This window comes from Neopelma chrysocephalum, unplaced genomic scaffold (genome assembly GCF_003984885.1).
Source record: "Neopelma chrysocephalum unplaced genomic scaffold, ASM398488v2 Primary Assembly neopelma1_62, whole genome shotgun sequence".
Lineage (NCBI taxonomy): Eukaryota > Metazoa > Chordata > Aves > Passeriformes > Pipridae > Neopelma > Neopelma chrysocephalum.
This window is the reverse complement of record NW_020897719.1, coordinates 9,232,356-9,249,643: the sequence shown is the minus strand read 5'-3', so window position 1 is coordinate 9,249,643 and position 17,288 is coordinate 9,232,356. Positions and strand designations below refer to the sequence as shown.

At 43.0% G+C, this 17,288-nt stretch overlaps 1 protein-coding gene across 2 annotated transcripts in view; it reads right to left on the bottom strand.

Annotated features, from left to right (window-relative positions):
* ST7 (suppression of tumorigenicity 7) overlaps positions 1-17,288 on the bottom strand; it is a 142,740-nt gene that overhangs the window by 94,510 nt on the left and 30,942 nt on the right. Inside the window, exon 1 of one of the 2 annotated variants that reach the window (XM_027682282.1) lies at positions 8,621-9,062. The exons of the other annotated variant lie outside the window; for it this stretch is intronic. Coding sequence (XP_027538083.1) covers positions 8,621-8,642 — 22 coding nt within the window. The 5' untranslated portion in view covers positions 8,643-9,062. Of the gene's footprint in view, positions 1-8,620; positions 9,063-17,288 lie in introns of those variants that run through there. 2 annotated transcript variants of the gene reach the window in all.

The following is a 17,288-nucleotide window of genomic DNA, read 5'->3' as shown; positions in this document are numbered from 1 at the left end:
AAATGCCAGGCACGTAGTTCACTAAACTGCTGCAGTACAGGGCACTGTTTGAAACCTACAGCTTCATTAAATCTACAGCTTCATTCCTCTCTGACAGGCAGCCAAGCCCCACAGAGAGTCTAAGTCATTAGCATACATGCAATGCCCCAGAGCGACCAAGTGAATGTCTCTGCATCCAGATGGTCACTGTGATGCACAATGCCCACAGCAGTGCCACCTTCCATGGCGTGGAGGTGTAGTCTAGCACAGTAAGAACCCCAGTTGTGAAAATACTTATACCTATGGAAGATAAGTTTAGAAAAGGTCCCATGTAAAGGCCTTTGAATGCCCACTTTCTGTGGGACCCCTCCCTGATGTGACAGACCATTAGTGCTTTATCCTGAGTAGGCAACTTAATATCTCTGTTATTGTAGCTGTTGTATCCCTGTGGGTGGGGGCAATATTCCCTAGTCCCACTATAATGTGGCAAGTGTAAATGACACTAAAGATAAGGTAGAATGTCTTATTTAACACCCAAGAAATCCTTCATCCCATTGTTATCTCCTTGTGCTATCAGAACACTCCAGCCAAAGTTGCAGAGAGATATCTCTAGCAGGTCAACAATTGTAGAGGAATCTGCTCCCACACAAAACCATTCCTGTCCTGTGACCAAGGACACTTTTACCTCCTGTGCAAAGTTCATGTGTTAGGCCTCTCACACTTCTGTGGGTTCCTGGAGGAACTTCCACTCTCAAATGTGATGCTTACAGTTCAGATCTTGTTGCTTTTTATCTGGCTGCTCATTTCCATCATTTGGAGCTTTATCCATCCATCTGCACAAGCAGCTCGATTATTGATCGATTATTCGCTCTGAACTGCTTATCTGAAGTTATCACGGCAAACCACGCAAGCAGCAGAGGATGCAGACAACCGTCAGGCTGATGCATGTTGCAAAGTCAGAGGAACATTTTCCCTGGCTCATTTAACCCTCTAGCAGGCCTTTGTCTCCATCCATCGCCTTTAAAACTTCCAGGGCTTTGCAGCTGGACTGCTTGGGCTCATGTTCTTGTGCATGACAAAGCACTTCATGAGATCTTCACATACAACTTGATGTGTTTCTTTGCCAGCTAGTTGACATTTCTCATCTACTGTATTCTCTTTGATAACTCAAATTAAGGTCTGAGAGTATTTTATCAGCTGATAGTTTGAGTGACTGATTACTACCTACCCTGATGCAAATACAGCGGCACAATTTACTGCCACTGCAACAGTCCTAAATACTTTACTAATGACAGTAATGAATGCAGCTGAGAGGAAAAAAGGTTAGTGCCAATATCTTCCACATTCAGGTCCTTTTTAAAATATTAAATATACCTTTTTAGCATCTTTCAGTACTGCTAATTATAATGCTTTTGTCTTCTTTTGTGACCAGCAATATTTTAATTGCGCTAAGTCAGTTCAGAGTCAGTGTCACTCATGTTAGGTATCCATAAGCCAGCGATTTATACAGTTGAGGTTCTGCCTGGGATGTTATCTTCTTGCATAAGTTTTTGCTTTTCTTTCAGCACAGGTCTTACAAGTAGAGTCCACTGCCATTTTTTGACTTCCATGGAGCTGTAACAGATGCCCTTCCCCTCAAGATTTGCTTTCTACCAATGCCCTCATCATACGATCCCCTACTGTTAAAAAATGCCGCAAATACATGAAGTTAAAAATATCTGGTCTCCTTTTTCTATTCCCATCCAGGAACTTTAAAAATATGTAATTGAGTATATTTTTCTTCTGCTGCACTTGCACAACTACAACTCATCAACATCAACACCATATCTTCTTAAAACTTCCTGATGGGTACTAAGATGGGTACTTCCACACTCAAGTGAGTACAGCAGGAAATTCAAATACACAACAGCTTTTCCAGACTCATTCCTAGCAGTAAAATGAAAGCTGGCATTTGCAGATTGCAAAATCACTGGGCTAATGAGTGGCACGTTAAATGTGAAGGTTAAGGGAGATGGCTAATATTTCCATTGGCATTTTCAAAATCTCATGGCTTCTTAGGCTACAGTCCTTTTGAGCACAAGGCACTTTCATCCAGAGCTCATCCTACCACTCTCATCTTTCTTCACGGTTCAGTCAAACCTTTACAAAAGCTGCATAAGGGCTACACAAAGTTGGAAAGTCCCCACTATAGCTAATACTTTCTCTGACAAGCTCACCAACTTTGTATCATTTTCACCTTAGGCTCCTGCTCTATCTGGCTGAAACACTATCTCAGCAACCCTCAAAGCATGCACCAAGGAAGACCTTCCCAGTCACTCAGTTTCACAAAGGAGGTCAAACATATCATACTTTAATTTTGTATTGCTGCCATGTAGTTTCACAAGAGTTTCCCTTCACCTGTACTGATCAAAACACCTGATAAACCTCAAGATGCCATTTCCAAATGAAATTTATAGGGAGAGCTAGGAAGTCCTAAAATACTAATTCCTTTTAATTCTGGGAAGCAATGGTACATTTCTTGGTCTAAGCAGAATATGGGTTCACCTCCACTCCCAATTTCTGAGCATCTTAAGTTGATCTCTCAGTGTAAGTTTCACCTTGACCAAACATAGCAAAGTCAGACAATTTTTCACTGAGCTACACCAGATTCTGGGTGGCAAGTGTTTTTTCTCTGTAGTTTTACAGCTTATTTCCCTAATATAGCATTCTTTTTCAATAGAGAACATACTGGAATTTTAAAGATTCTTTAATCTCCCATTATAGATAGCAACCTTCATATGAAAGGATCTAAACAGTGATGTCCTATCAGTATTTTCACTAAATGGAAAAGATATCCATTAATCTAGAAAATCTGGAATACTCTGTCTCTCTGAATCCCACATGCTTTTTTCATAGCACTTTACAGACCTTTTCCTGGCGCTTGAGGGATCAAGCAGGGGATTCTAGCTCAAACAAAAAGAGATTACTTAGATTTTTCCGTGAATAAGTTTTTTTGCCAGGCATGACAATTAATTATCCCTAAATTACAATGAAACACTACTGCTTTTACCCCAGCTCAAATAATAAGACAGAGCTCTCACTGCTTATACTGCACTTCCTATCTAGGTCACACAGCCCAAAGGGACTCTAATAATCTTTCAGTCGTCCTTGGGTATGAGGATTTATCCCTATTTCTGGTCCTGTAAATTAAACTGGTCAAAGCTGAAGCTTTTGATCTCATAACATTTTGCAAACATGTCAATTGATTCAGCTCATATCTGTCGCTGGCTCTAACTTGGAGATTGGTCCTGCTTTGAGCGAAGTGCTGGTCCCCCCAAATCTAAATTATTCTATGATTTTTATCTTTAATCTGAAAGACCTTTTGTCATCTTTGACCAATCACAGACCTGTCCACTAATTATAGCTCATGCTTTTAACTATGGCAAAGACCAAACGATTTGACAAGCAAAAGGTTACCTATTCACTTCATGTACCTTCAGATTTCCTCCCCATTCCAGAAGCTCATGTGTGGACAGAGCTACATGGGAGACTAGCACTGTATTCAGTAACTCTACATCAGACTCTTGCAACCTCTAAACCAACGAGATAGGAAAGGGGAACCAGGGCTGCAAGAGACAAACTACCAAAGACTGTCAAATTCATGAGTCAGATCCAGCCTGTGAGATGTCTCAGTTCACTTCTTCTTTGTGGAGCAAGAAAGGACAAGGTGCACTTAAACTCTTCCGACAGTGCTTGTGAACAGCTCAACACAGTGAATTCAAATTGCCATTGGTGCTGCCGGAGTAGGAGGGCTGCGCTTCAACCTCCTGTCCTCCTGAACATGCAGTCAAGCCTTTGGAGACCATACCTCAGGCATCTAATAAAGTGGTACGGCCAAGGGAGTTTACAGAACCTGCAGAACCCTCTTTTATCTCAGGTTTGTACTTTAAAAATATGCATTCATTTAGAAAATAACAATACTAGCACTCGGTAAATCCTCAAAATCTACTGTAAGTGGAAGGTGAGACTACATTTTCTCTCCAAATACCTTGAAATTTCACTGATGTGTTTGTCAAGTTTATTACAGCTTCTGTAATCTCAATCTCTTTCATAACCCAAGTTTACTCTGGCATTTGATGCTGCTGTAGCCAAGTTTCATTTTGACCTGGTTCTGAAATTTTTTCAAAAGTCCTGACTCTGTGGGGAACAACGGGAATCTCAGCAGCCAAATACACTGGTTTAAAGTTACAGCTTCTGGTACTTTCCTGTAACCTCTCTTTGATGTACTGTTGCCTGAGAAACCAGTGTGATATCATTGTGGAATTGTGGCTATACTTACTGCTACTTGCTGGTCTTGGCCTTTTAGGATGGCAGTGGGCTATTTATGCTCAAAAAAGGAGTATTTTGGTCATCTGCTGGTTCAGTGGAGCCCAGTCTTGCCAAGGCATCCCACCAGAGTTTCAACAATCATGTTGCACCCTTCCTTTTGCTGCTGCCCACTTAACCACCCCATGAACCAGCCTGGGGAGCCAAGATGCTCAAAACCAACTACCTGTGGTCAGGTTTTGGCTTGTTCTCCCACAGATGGGGTGAGTACCAGTGCTGGAAACAGAGGAGGCAGGCACATCAGCCCAGGATAGCAGCACCTATGCTGATCAGATTGTTCTGGCTCTCAATATCTGATACTAAGGTCTCCCATTTCTCCACTGTTGGCTGCTGATATTTAGCAGGGATTTGTAAAACTACTTTTCTGATGCCATAAAATCAATTATCTTGGTGTAACCTTTGCCATTTATTACATTTTGGCTGGAAGAGAGTTTGGGAAAAAAATGCCTAGGAGCAAAGGTACCTCCTGAACAGACACAGCAAAAGACAGTACAGTGAGCCTGGGCAAGCACAGCAGTTTTTCCTGGCACACTTAAGTGGGCAAGGTTTCCCCTACTCCACAGCCATCCTCAGCCTCCCCACAGAGAGCAACATTCCAGCATTAGTCTCGCGGCAGAGGAAAGCTCCAGTTGGCCTTTGGTTTTGTATTTCTCCAGCCCTTTGGTCAGCCCTCATTTGGTCCAGAGTCCTTCTGCTTTCCAGAGTGCAGCTGCTGATCTACCAGACAGGGACCACCATAAGCATCTCCCAAACCACCCAGGCTGGAAGAGTACTTCCCAGACAACCTCCCCTATAACCCTCACATTTCAGCACTGCTGTTAGGTTAAAACGCCCCGGCATGAACAAACATAGCAGCATTGAGAACATCACCTCAGACTTCCACAGCATGCAACTCAGTCCTTTTAACAGCACCAGGGCAAGTGGCATGAATGGGTGTGATTTCCTCCCTCGCAGCTTCCTACTGAGTTTCTCTGGGGTATCTGAAGCACATATGCATGGTGCACATTCTCAGACACACATGAAATGGCTCTCTGAACCTCTCTGCTTGCTTTATAGGCTCTAAAATGCATCCTGCCCCATTCCTTACCAATACACAGACAGATTTGATGGAGTTGCATTCCCCTGACCTCCCCCACCACTGCTAAGTCCCACCGACTGTGACTGCTTTCACATTTTCATTTAATTTGTGCTTGTGTTGTCTCTCATATAGGCCTGCAACTGACAGTATTCCTAGTTAGACAAGGGATGCTTGCTGGTTATTTTTGCAAGGTTTGGGATTACCTCTTCCCCCTGAGCTGAGGGTGTCCTCGTGGGGACCAGCCTGTCACTTGTTCAGAGCTCCATCACTTCCCTGCTTTGGGGCAGCACTGCAACACTATTTCACCTTCAAAAAGACTTAATTCTCAACTCAAGCTTTATCAAAGCAGATTTTATTTACTCCCTCCAGAATGTGAAACTATTATGGAAAGCAGACAAATCTGTCAGGTCAGCAGGAGTGGTGGTGTGGGATGGACAGCTACCTCCTCATGCACACAGCCCCCTGATACTGCCCCAGCAGCATGTCTGACAGTGGATCAGCACAAAAGCACCGAAGATGAAGGGTCTCTGGCGCATATGTTTTCTGTGGGGATTATAAAGAGGACATGTGACCAATGGAAAAAAATGACCATGACCGTACAGCAAATACTCTGCCACAGTGCAACCCTTCCACAGACACTTTCTGGGTTTTCTGCTTCTCACTCTCTACCCTTGCTCATCATGCACTGGAGTGTCAGCAGATGTTTGTGCATTGCCTGCTGCCTTATCCCCCTTTATGGGCTGGCGTCACTGGCTGTTTGTCTTTCCCTCCACCCAGGAGGTGATAAGCAGATGCCTGTTCCTACAACAACCCTCAGACTATCTTTCACTGCCCTTCTGACTGCTGCTACAAGCAAAAAGAAAAACCAGGATTTGAGAGTTGGTTTGACATTTAAAATATTTGGCTACTGAGTGACAGACTAAAGGTTCTGAACCAGTATTTGCTTCTGACCATTTTTCTTGTTTTTTTAATCAGACAGAAGAGAAATAAAATCCTAAACACCAAGTGTAAACAGCAGGATTAAAAAAACTGAAATCTGTTCATTTTATGCTTTTTGGATAGCAGCAGCAAGGGTTTCTGTTGTATTTTCAAGGTCCAGATGATCTGAATATTTTTATTTTATTTTGTATTATTTTATGTTCTAGTCAGATAGAAACATTAACAATTAGTACCACTGTTATCATTTGATGGCCTGGAAATACAAAGAAGACAGGAGGAAAGGGAAGACCAAAAACCTCTTAGCTGTAACTGCATTCTGATTAAAATAATTTTGATACTATCTTCTGTCTTTGAAAGCAAACCCGCTCTGCCTCCAGCAGTGGTATGGGCAGGGCTGGTTACGCAAGGACTGGCCTGTGCAGGCAGGTGTGCGGGGGGGCAGCACCAGTAACCTCACTCTCCTCCTGCCTGTCAGCACCTGGTAGCAGTAGGCAATGGGGCAGCCTGTCCAATTTTCAGAGGAACTCTTGGGCAGGAGGTCCAGGCCTGAGCAGAGGCATATGGGAGTTGGTCTGAACAAAGGCGAGGCCACCACACTGCCCTCCTCTTCCTCAGGCCAGGGAGTGCAGGCAGAGACCAACCACAGCCTCTGCTCGAATCGATGGCAACTAGCCATGTTCTGCTTAACCCTTTTTTTAAAAGCAAATGATGTTTGTAGACCTCTCTTGGAAACAGGTAGTGGCTGTCACGGAAGCTCCCATCACCCTTTCCTAAATTGTGGGAACCATGGAAACAAAAACAGCCACAGCTGCTGGTGCACAAGCCAGTGATTTTAGCCAATGCACCTTGTAACCCAAGAAAATGAACAAGACTGAACAATCTGAGTAAGCACTATACCTTTCTGCAAGAGGGCAGGTAGGGCACTGATTTTATCTCAGAGCACGTTCTGTGCATTTTGCAGACAGAGAGCCCGTAGATATAGAGGCTGGGGCTCACAGATCTGGCATGGCAGAAATAGACGCAGCTACATTTGGCTCATGCTCTGCTGACCCAGAGCTGCAAACATGTTTACAACTGTGCATGAAAAATTTGTCCTCAAACAAAAGAAATCTAAAGGCAAATTTTGTTTTTGTGCTGCCTGACCTTGACCGTGACCAGGTGGCAGAGGGAGCTACCAGAACCAGGTGACAGGACCAATTAACCCTTTGGGAGCAAGGGGTTTGACAGCCAGGAGGATGTGACTATGAGGTATTCTGATGCTCTTGCTACTTCCCAGGAAGAGCCAAGACGCAGAACGGGTCCCAGCCCAAGTGCATGGAGACATTACACCTCACTGCATGGTATAATGCTCTATAAAAGCCACCACTTCATATTCAAATGAGACATGTTTTCAACATACAGTACTATTTTGTGCACAAAATACAGCGTGAACCAACTGTTTTCTATTTTTCAGTCACCAATAATCACTGGATCAGACTGGTCTCCACACAGCCGCACTGTCACCAGCAGCATTATTTATACATAAACCCCCAGCCTTCCTCCACGGACAGATTTGCCAGGTAGGTAATTGTTGTTCCCACTGAAGCAGAACTGGCTTGCTTTCAGTGACATGCATCTGCACTGCTATTATACTGCACTGCTATTATACTGCCTCGGCTAAGATTTTCCAGAACAAAGATCAGGAAGAAACAAATAAATGATCCTATTATTTTGCATTTTTCACCTCATATTTAGAATTCCACCTAATTTAATTTTGGATTCTGCAGTTACAAGAGGGATTGCATACAAGCCTCCTTTTTCCTAGAAACAAAAATGAAGCAAATTACATAGTCTTTTCCTGCAGGTTAAATCACTCTCCCCAACCTCTCACCCATCTAATACTGCAGCATTTACAGTCCCCAAACATATCATCTGACTAGTGCATTCATTAAGAGTGTTTGCAACTCCTGGTCATTGACAGATGCGATCTTATCTAATGACACATTCAAGCAAAACTGCCTTTTCCCCCCATCTTTCAGTGGCCTGAATTCAGCAGCGCTGACAGCCCTATGCTGTCTTGCTGCTTGTATCGAGGATGCACCCACAATTAGGAGGTAAATGCTTCCCCTCCGGCATTTTTCATCCCTTCTCAAACAGGCAAGGACCACAGCTTTTAGCCCACGACCTACAGCAAAGAGAATGCAAACGCGGTGGGTAGAGTGAGGAAAACAAGCCCTGTCCTCAACAGAAAAAGGATGTAAGTGGGATGCATTTACTTACATGAAGATTCAGTGCCAAACATGGCTCTCCCCAGATGCTGCTATTTTAAAAAGCAAAGAAGAAAAGAGTGGAAGACAGAGGGAGTGTATGAGAATAGGGATGAGACTGCTACGCAGCAGGGGTCATGAAGCCAGACAATGCAGTCCAGGCTATCCAAGCTGCCAGATTCTTCTCTCTCCTCCTCTCCCCTCCTCTGCTCAACACCGCAGACAGCTTTTCCTTGCAACCGCAGTAAAGGTCCTTCTTCAGGAAACAAAAACCAGGAGCTTCTGTTTTAAATCCGAGTGATAAGGGCAGGCCAGCGTCCTTTCCGCGATACCGGCAGGCAGGAATAGGTATCAGCCACCAGATACTGCAATCCCCAGCCCCTGCTCGCCGTAAGACAATAGCGGAGCTTATGCACACACGGGATGACGTCAGAACACTGCAAAGACTGACTGCTGCTAACCCAGAGGCTCGGAGGGGGCTTGGACAGAGCAGAGCGATTCAGATGGGAATGCCTTTGTCACAAAAAGCAGAAGACAAAGAGCCAGACCTATATTCCCCTCCGTGATGCTAAAGCTCCCACGCGGGGCTGTAATGCTAGCAGGAAAATATCTTTCTTGATACTTTTCTCAGCTGCACGAGATGCAAACTGTCTCTGTGCTAATGGAATAAATTTCAGGGACATGTATCCTAGTAAATGCCACTTACAGCATTTCCAATAAAGAACAACCACAAATTTCTATCATTAACTCTTTTTATTATTTTTCCTTCAAATAAATATTAAAATTCTGGGCCAATCTACATTTCAAACCTAATTTTCACATCAAAGTGTTAGCCAACTGCCTCATTTGCTTAAATTTATTGTCAGAATACATGCAACAATGCTCTAACCACAATAAATAAGTAATACATCTAAATAAAAATAAAACCACTAACTGAATTCAATGATAAAAAGGCATCCTAGCAACCAAAGAAATATTTTCCTTATTTCTTTTCTTTATTATTCTAAACCATTTAGATCTAGCATTTGTTAGCCTCTGCAACTGCATTTTTAGTGTACTGAATTTCTTTGAGTTTCTTTTTTTTCTGACACTTAGTAACTGAAAAATTTCAAACATAGAAACAAAGCCCTAAGCTAGCTCCTTCAGTCCTCTCACAGACAATAGGAATTTGCCTGCCTTGTGCTGGCGAGGGCAGCCAAGGTAGTAAGTTGATGGTTAGAAACTACCAGACATTGGGGGCTATCCATGGCTGTCTGGAGGGGGTAAAACAAAGAACAATTCTGCCAAGTCTCACCGAACACATATGTGCAGTTCCCAAGATGGCAAAGACTGGAAAGTCCTGTTGGTGAATGAGGAGAAAGGAGGTGGATGCAGGTCCATTAAGTGAAACATTTAAAGGAAAACAACCACCCCTCCCATTTCTCAGCTTTTGTGGGTCAACAATTCCCAAACGCTCCTGCTGCTCCACGTGCCAAGGGGGTTTGTGCTGTTTGTAAAATACGCAATGCCACCATCAGCAGCAGGCTGGAAAAACAAGTACTACTGAAGGCTGGGAGGACCTGCCACCTGAGGATCTCAGTGTGCTGAAATCAGGGAACCAGGGAGTTGATGGCTCAGATGTTAACAGTCCCTTTGTGTTCTGCACACACCCGCGAGAATATTTAGGACCACTAGGCTCATGGGAGCATTTAACTGTATTTCATCTCTGGAACAAAGCCATGGGAGAGGCCATACCCTGGGGTGACATCTTGCAACACACTTTCTAACAGGCAGCTTTTAGTCTCTCCACCAGCAGACAGGACGCCAGTGAATGGTGACTCAAATCAACCCACAAATGTCCTAAATTAACCAGATGTCCTCAAATTTGTACTTAAGCACCTGAATTAACAGTCTGGCTATTAACAGTCATGAATATTTGCAGTCACGTGCATGCTCAGCACTGGGAAACCATGTCCAAATTGGTTTTGACTATAATGACAGCGGCACAAATCCTCTGACAAGGACTGTAGCTTTGCTGTTCCCAGAGCTGAATTAGTTATTTTGACTATTTGGAGTGGGTAACACCTTCTTCTGTCAAAACAGGTCAATAAAAAGCTGCGGTGCATCGAACAAAACAAGTGTTCTGGCTGGGCTTTCTAGCAACTGAGGCAAGTTCACAAAAGAAACCTGTCTATTATGTACCAGTAATCCTCCAAGCACCTTAAGCACAAGTCTCTGGAACAAAAACCCAAGTGCATTCATGCAATGGCTGAAGAATAAGTTCTGCTCTGATGAGCAGATCGGACCTTCCCACAGCATTGTTTTCCAAGGAAGATGCAAAACCTCAGGGTTTTTCCAAAGACATCCTTGAAGGTATCATGAAGTACAGGCCCTCTGCCAAGTTCTCATTACACTGACACATACAGGCAGTTGAAAAGCCCAAACAACCTATGCAGTATCTCTAGAAGGATTTCATAACAATCTATTTCATTACTGTCAGACTTGGCAGGTCAGTACCTTGTGTGGATGCTGACCCATGATAGGACACTGAAGGACTTTCTCTGATTCTTTTACAATATACCTTCCATACATTTCTCCACAAGCCAGCATATTTAAAGCAGCAATAATATATGCTGTGCAAAGCTCTCTCCTTTATATTCACATTTGCCAGAGAAAGGGATGTGCTTCTCAACCATTGCCACTCCTGGAGCAGATTTACTTTATTCCTCAGTTTATCACTGCAGAAAAATAATATACATATTTTACTTGGTTTATAAGGATACATGTGTCTAAACCCTAAAGTATAGTTTGAGTTTTAATAATGAAGCTGGATAATGAAATGTTAAATTTTTTATACAAATGTAAATTTCTGCTTTGAAGTAATTTCTCTCTATAAAGACAGTGCAAGCAGAAAATCTGAATACCAAGAGAGGTAGATTTGTACATGTGCCTTATGCTGATCTACTAAAGCATAAATCTTTATTCTTTCACCACTAGAGAAACATTTCATTTTGCACTTAACCTCCTTTTTCACAGGAGAAACTCTGGGAACAGGAAATGAGTCCATCCCACCTGTGAGGTTCTCCTGTCCTACTGCCCTGAGTAGCTCACCTAGACAGGGAGGTCTCAGCTGACTCCCCCCAGGGCAAGGGAACAGGTCCCACACCTTTGAGTCTCTAGAGGGGAAGTACAGGATAATCTCAATAGGCCTCAAAGGTGGGTAAGGATTTTTACTAGTTAAACTTGGCTTTACTTTCCAAGTCCCCAGTTCTGTAAGTTTTGTAATGCCTGAAAACTGAACTTTTCTTAAGACATTAAAAAATTTAATGCATTTAAGGAGCTACTGGAAACCTCTAAGTGACTGTGCAGTGAGTCCACACCATTCAGCAACCCCCAGAATGAATTTATTTTGCCTCTAGTAATGTTAGCTAGTTCCCTCCTAAAAACTCAGTGAGACCCCCAGCCACTCACACTGTGACAACCTCCAGCTTCTGTCGGTTTTGTCAGTTCTGGCAACAGCTGCCATGCCAATTGTTGATCACCATGGCACCCGCAAAATACTGCAAGGTTTTTTTTGGTGCTCTATAGAAAAATGAAGCCAAAGAGCAGCACGCTTTACGAAGCTCTTTGGTTTTACACTTTCTCCGGCCTTCTTTTGCTCAACTCTGCTGACCCTTAATTATTTTTAATAGACATCTTTGGTGAAAAAGTTGACATCGTGATTACACCAGTGTAATCTAGTGTGGTGTGACAACTTCAGCTTCTCATCTTCCAGGGTCATGTTATTTAAGGTACAAAGCCCCCAAACAACCAAGCCAAATAGCCTGCACTGATGTTATGACATAGAGTCCCCGATGCAGAGGTGTTTTCCAATACCTCTATCAACATATGAAGCCAGCGTCCCAGAAGGTAACTTTGGAGCCATGGCCACAGGGAAAAGGAGCAGGGCTAGCTGGACTGGAGGACAGCCCTGATAAGCCCTTCCTGGCAGGAAAGTGGGCAGTGGGGCAGGGGTTGAGTGGGGTCCGCCAGCTTGGATTACACAGCATTCAGAGCCAAGGAGAGCCAAGAAAGGCATGTTCCACTGGAACAAAATGTCTGAAGTTCTTCATTTGTGGAAACACCAGCATGTTTTCATCAGGAGACAGGCTGGACAGCAAGGAGCAGCCCAGGGACTGAGGCAGGTGGCTGAGACAAGACCACACCAGGCAGCCAAAACATGGAGGCAAGGGGACTGGCTAGATAGTGAAAAATATCCTTGAATATCTGAGCTGTCTGGAAGTCCTCAGTGTTCTCCTCATAGCCTGCTCTTATGATCTTTTGTTCAAGGTTTTCCACCCGCATTCCCTATTTGCAACTTGCAGTTCCCTTGTTAGGTTGGCACAGAAAGGAAGGAGACTGCTAGCAGAAAAAAAGTCAAGACCTTTGTCCTGTTTAACATAGAAAAAGGATTTTACACCAGACTGACTAACAGATGGCAGGGATGGTTTTTTCTTATTATTATTTGCTCCTGTGTTGATTTTTCAAATACTTTTGTGCAGTCCATATTTCATTTATGCAACCCCATTTCATGTAAAAATTCTTTTTCTCTAGCATTTTTAGGCAATTAATGCCTGGAAGAACTAAGCTTTTTTAGTAAACATATACATACATATACACACAAGTAACAAGACAGACTGAAGATCAAGTACTTTTTGCCACCAAAAAAAATCTTTTTATGTCTGTGTTGGTCCTTATCTGAGAGATGAAGTTCAAAAGACAGATTGCTTTTTAAAGAAGAGATACAATGAACCATAATAGCCAATTATTACATTATTGTAATGCCTTTCAACTTCACTTTTAACGAAGATCTTAGCTTCAGCACAGCTCTGTAGATGATTACTCCAAGCCATTTACCATGGGCATGAAGCAGCAGATGCTCTGCAATTAACAGCACAAGTTCTGTGTGTTCTGCCTCTCCCAGGCCACCCAGCCATCTGGAGCACATCTAATGGATATGAAGCTTCAGCAAGTATGAAATGGTAAAGTACTACACACAGAAAGCCATAAGTAAAGAATACTGCATACCAGAAAGAATATAAGAAAATATTAGCCCAGGTTAAGTACCTAATTCTAGGGTACAACTGAGACTGTAGATCATAGGCAGGTGTCAAGCTCTCTTCAGAGGACTAAGTGTTTGCTCCTTGTTGGACTTAAGATACTGAAGAAACCCCAAATCTTCAGCTTCTGCTTTCTCATAGGAACCAGGAACTTCTGTAGGCAATACGGCCTTGAGATACTAAGCAACAGAGTATCTATTTCTCCCCTAGTAGTAGCCCCTGGACTCTACTTGCCTATCTGGCATCAGTAACAGGGAGTGACAGAACAGAACGGTATTCCCATTCCCTACAAAAGAGAATACAGAACAAATAGTCCATTTTCAACAACTTCCCTTACAATATTCAGTGTGAGACTGGTAAAAAAGGCAGTATTATTTGTAAGTGGCAGAGTATAACTCACCTTCTGTATAATATTGCCAAAAGATTAGAATGATGATTCACCTCTTTTTTGTTTTGTTGGTTTGGTTTTCAGTTTGGTTCATTTCCTTTTAAACACATAACTGTTTACCCACAAATAGACAGTTACCAACACAGTGTGACATTCTACTCCCTGTGTGCAAATGACATATCAAAACCAAATGAAATGTGCTATTTTTTCAATAATATCAAGCCCTGTGGCTCAACAGATCATGTGTAATGGCTTTGTCAAATTCCGAGAGCAGTTTTTATCCCAAATGCATGGAACTGTGTGATGAAATGGGGCCACTGCTGTATCTGAAAAATGTCCCAGCAGAAGACACTACTTCTCAATACAATCCAAGGAGAACTTAGAAACACAGGAGGCGTCCAAGTCTGCACTGTTATTAAATTAAATAAACTTAAATCACCAGCTACTTAAGTGTCGTTTTAAAAGAATAAAATATTAGAAAAAGGATTTTCTACACTGAGGGAAATACTTAAAATATTTTGGGTTTTTATTTTATGGATCCTAATATCAGGGTCATTTCCAAGGATCTATACCATGGGACTGCACACAAGGTACACGTGAAAGCCTCAAATGTCAGAGTGAACAGAGGTGGATAACAAATTAAAAAAACAGATTATAAACAAACTGTCATTTTTTATGCAACTCTGAGAGATCACAAATTAGGATTAAGGCCGACTCATAATAAACCACATGCAAACTGGCATCAGAGGGAACATGTGTGCCCCAGAAAAAACACAAATATCCAATTTATCTGTATAAAAATAAGTCAGAGAGACTTAGAGGAGTAGCAAACATTGCCAACATTGCATTACAATCTGCATTAACAATGTTTGATTTGATGCCAAAACTTCATGATTAGCAGAAACTTCACGATTAGCAGAAAGTTTCGACTGTTAAGAAAGGAAGATCAAATTTACACTACTTCTCAGTCCAAGTAAACACACTAAGAACATTCAATCTGACATTACAAATAGCCATTTCATCGTACATACAGGAAAAATTAAGGATGGCTAAGCCCTCAAGGGAATATGCACAGAACAAGGTAGGAAGGTCCCTGCTGGACAGGTGAGTGCTGTGTTGAGCACACTCCCTAGCAGACATAAAGGAATCCATAGCATAACCATAGGAAAAAAAATCAAATGAGTGTTTTATTTTTACTTTCCGAAGTGGGCACTCCTGTGCATAACAGTGGATGAGCTGATACTGCAGCCATGAATATAACACAGTTGCAGAGTCAGTGGGGAAACCAAGTGCAGTAGGAACTGTTGCACTAGTTCCACTAGACAATGTCATAGTCATTTAAGGATTTCAGTTTTCCCAAGATGCAGCATTTTGGTGGTGTCCCAGCCCCTCTTTCCAGGGTTTTCACTCCACTTCCATGCAGTGCCATCCCTGTAGACTGAAGATCTAAAATTCCTCTCTCAGAATAAAGATTTGGATAACTTGATTATCATAGCTTTTCTTGTCAAAGAACAGCTTCCAAGAGTCAATAAAACAATCAAAGCAAGTGGTTTAGGTATACAGTTAGAGGAAAATAAGATTAGAAAAGGTGGTGGTATCTGCCACTTCATGACAGAGTGAACTGTACCAGCAGCCTTCTCACCTGGCACCAAACATAAAGGAAAACTGCAGAGACTCACAAGTCTAACTCCATGTGGAAACGTCTTAGATATACAGCAGACTTTTACTAGGAGCTCATGGCACTTACTGGTTCACAAAGTGCCTCTCACAGCAAACCACTGTGCTGTCAAAGCACAAAGCAGCCTCAGTAACTACAGCTTATGCCTTCAGCCTGGTGACGGTCAGTGTATGAACACCATGTAGAAAGAACTGTAACTTCAGATGGGCAGAACAGTAAGTAGCACTTGCAACTTCATGACAATTAAATTATCAGATACTAACACTATTCAAGTTTCTCAGAATCCTCCCTCTGAGCAGACCATAGTGCCCAGGGCCAGGGTGCTGATATCCCCCTTCTTGGCCTCTCCCCTGGAGTGGGAGAGGCTGTACAGAGCTGCTGTACTTCACAGCATAAGGAGAGAGAGGAGACATGGAGGTTGCAGCTCCCAGTCTCCATGACCCTCATCCCAGAAAAGTCCTGATCAGCATGATTAGAGAGCACTGATTTTCTGAATTAGTTGTGTTCTCAGTTCAGCAGTTGCCAACTCCAGCAGTGCCCATTTCCCTCCACTGACTACAGAGAAAGCACACAAAGTCAGGTTTGAGCAGCAAAAGTGCAGACATCTACATACATAGAGAAGAAATGCCTCCTGTGTGTTTGGGAGTTTTAGGGGAAGCACTGGAAAAGGAGAAGGCTATGCTGAGGTCAGGGGCCCCATAATTACAGGAAGAAAAAGTAGATCCCCGCACTCCAAACCTACATTGAACTGTAGCCTCTGCTATGGGTACAAGTTCCCACTGAACCCGTCCCAGACTTCAGAAAAATCACGTCATCTCAAAAGCAGGTTTTCAGCTCAGAGAGACAACCTTCTGCCCCCTTGCAGCTGCAGAGATCTGCATTACACCAGTGATTTTCTGATACTTTGAACCACTGTGACATTTCTCTGCCTTCATCGCCATGAAAGATTCAAGGTCTTGTGTCTAGTACTGGGTGACAGACAGAGTTTATCAACTCCATCAGCCCAGGCAGGAAGGTCATGCCGAGGACAACGTTTTCAGATACACGAAGTCAATAAAGTCAGCAGGCATCACTTCACCAAAGAGTAAGTCTCCCCTGCCATCAGAGACATGCATTCTCCTAAGAGATTTAAGCATGGACACACATTCCTTTCTTCAAGTAGAAGGCTTTGTGGCCCTTCTAATATACCTGATTCATTTACTTAACACCACCTAATCAGTTGTCAAACCAGACCGAAGAGCTTTGCCTTGCAGCAGAGCAGATGCATACAGCTCTGCTCAGTCTGCAAGGCAGGGAAATTGTGTCCAAGCATCCCTTCTTGACGCTTGGTGAAACCCATCAGCCTTTAGATGGCCACCAGCTCTGCTTAGCACTGTTGGCTGTCAGTGTTATTTACCCACTTGAGCCTCCGGCCCTGTTTACACTACGGGCAAGTACTGTTTTATACCACTTATCCTTCGCAAAAGATGGTTTGGTCGTTGGCCAAAACACAACCTCAAGCACAAAGAACAACTCGCTTCCTGTGTTCAGTTGGCTC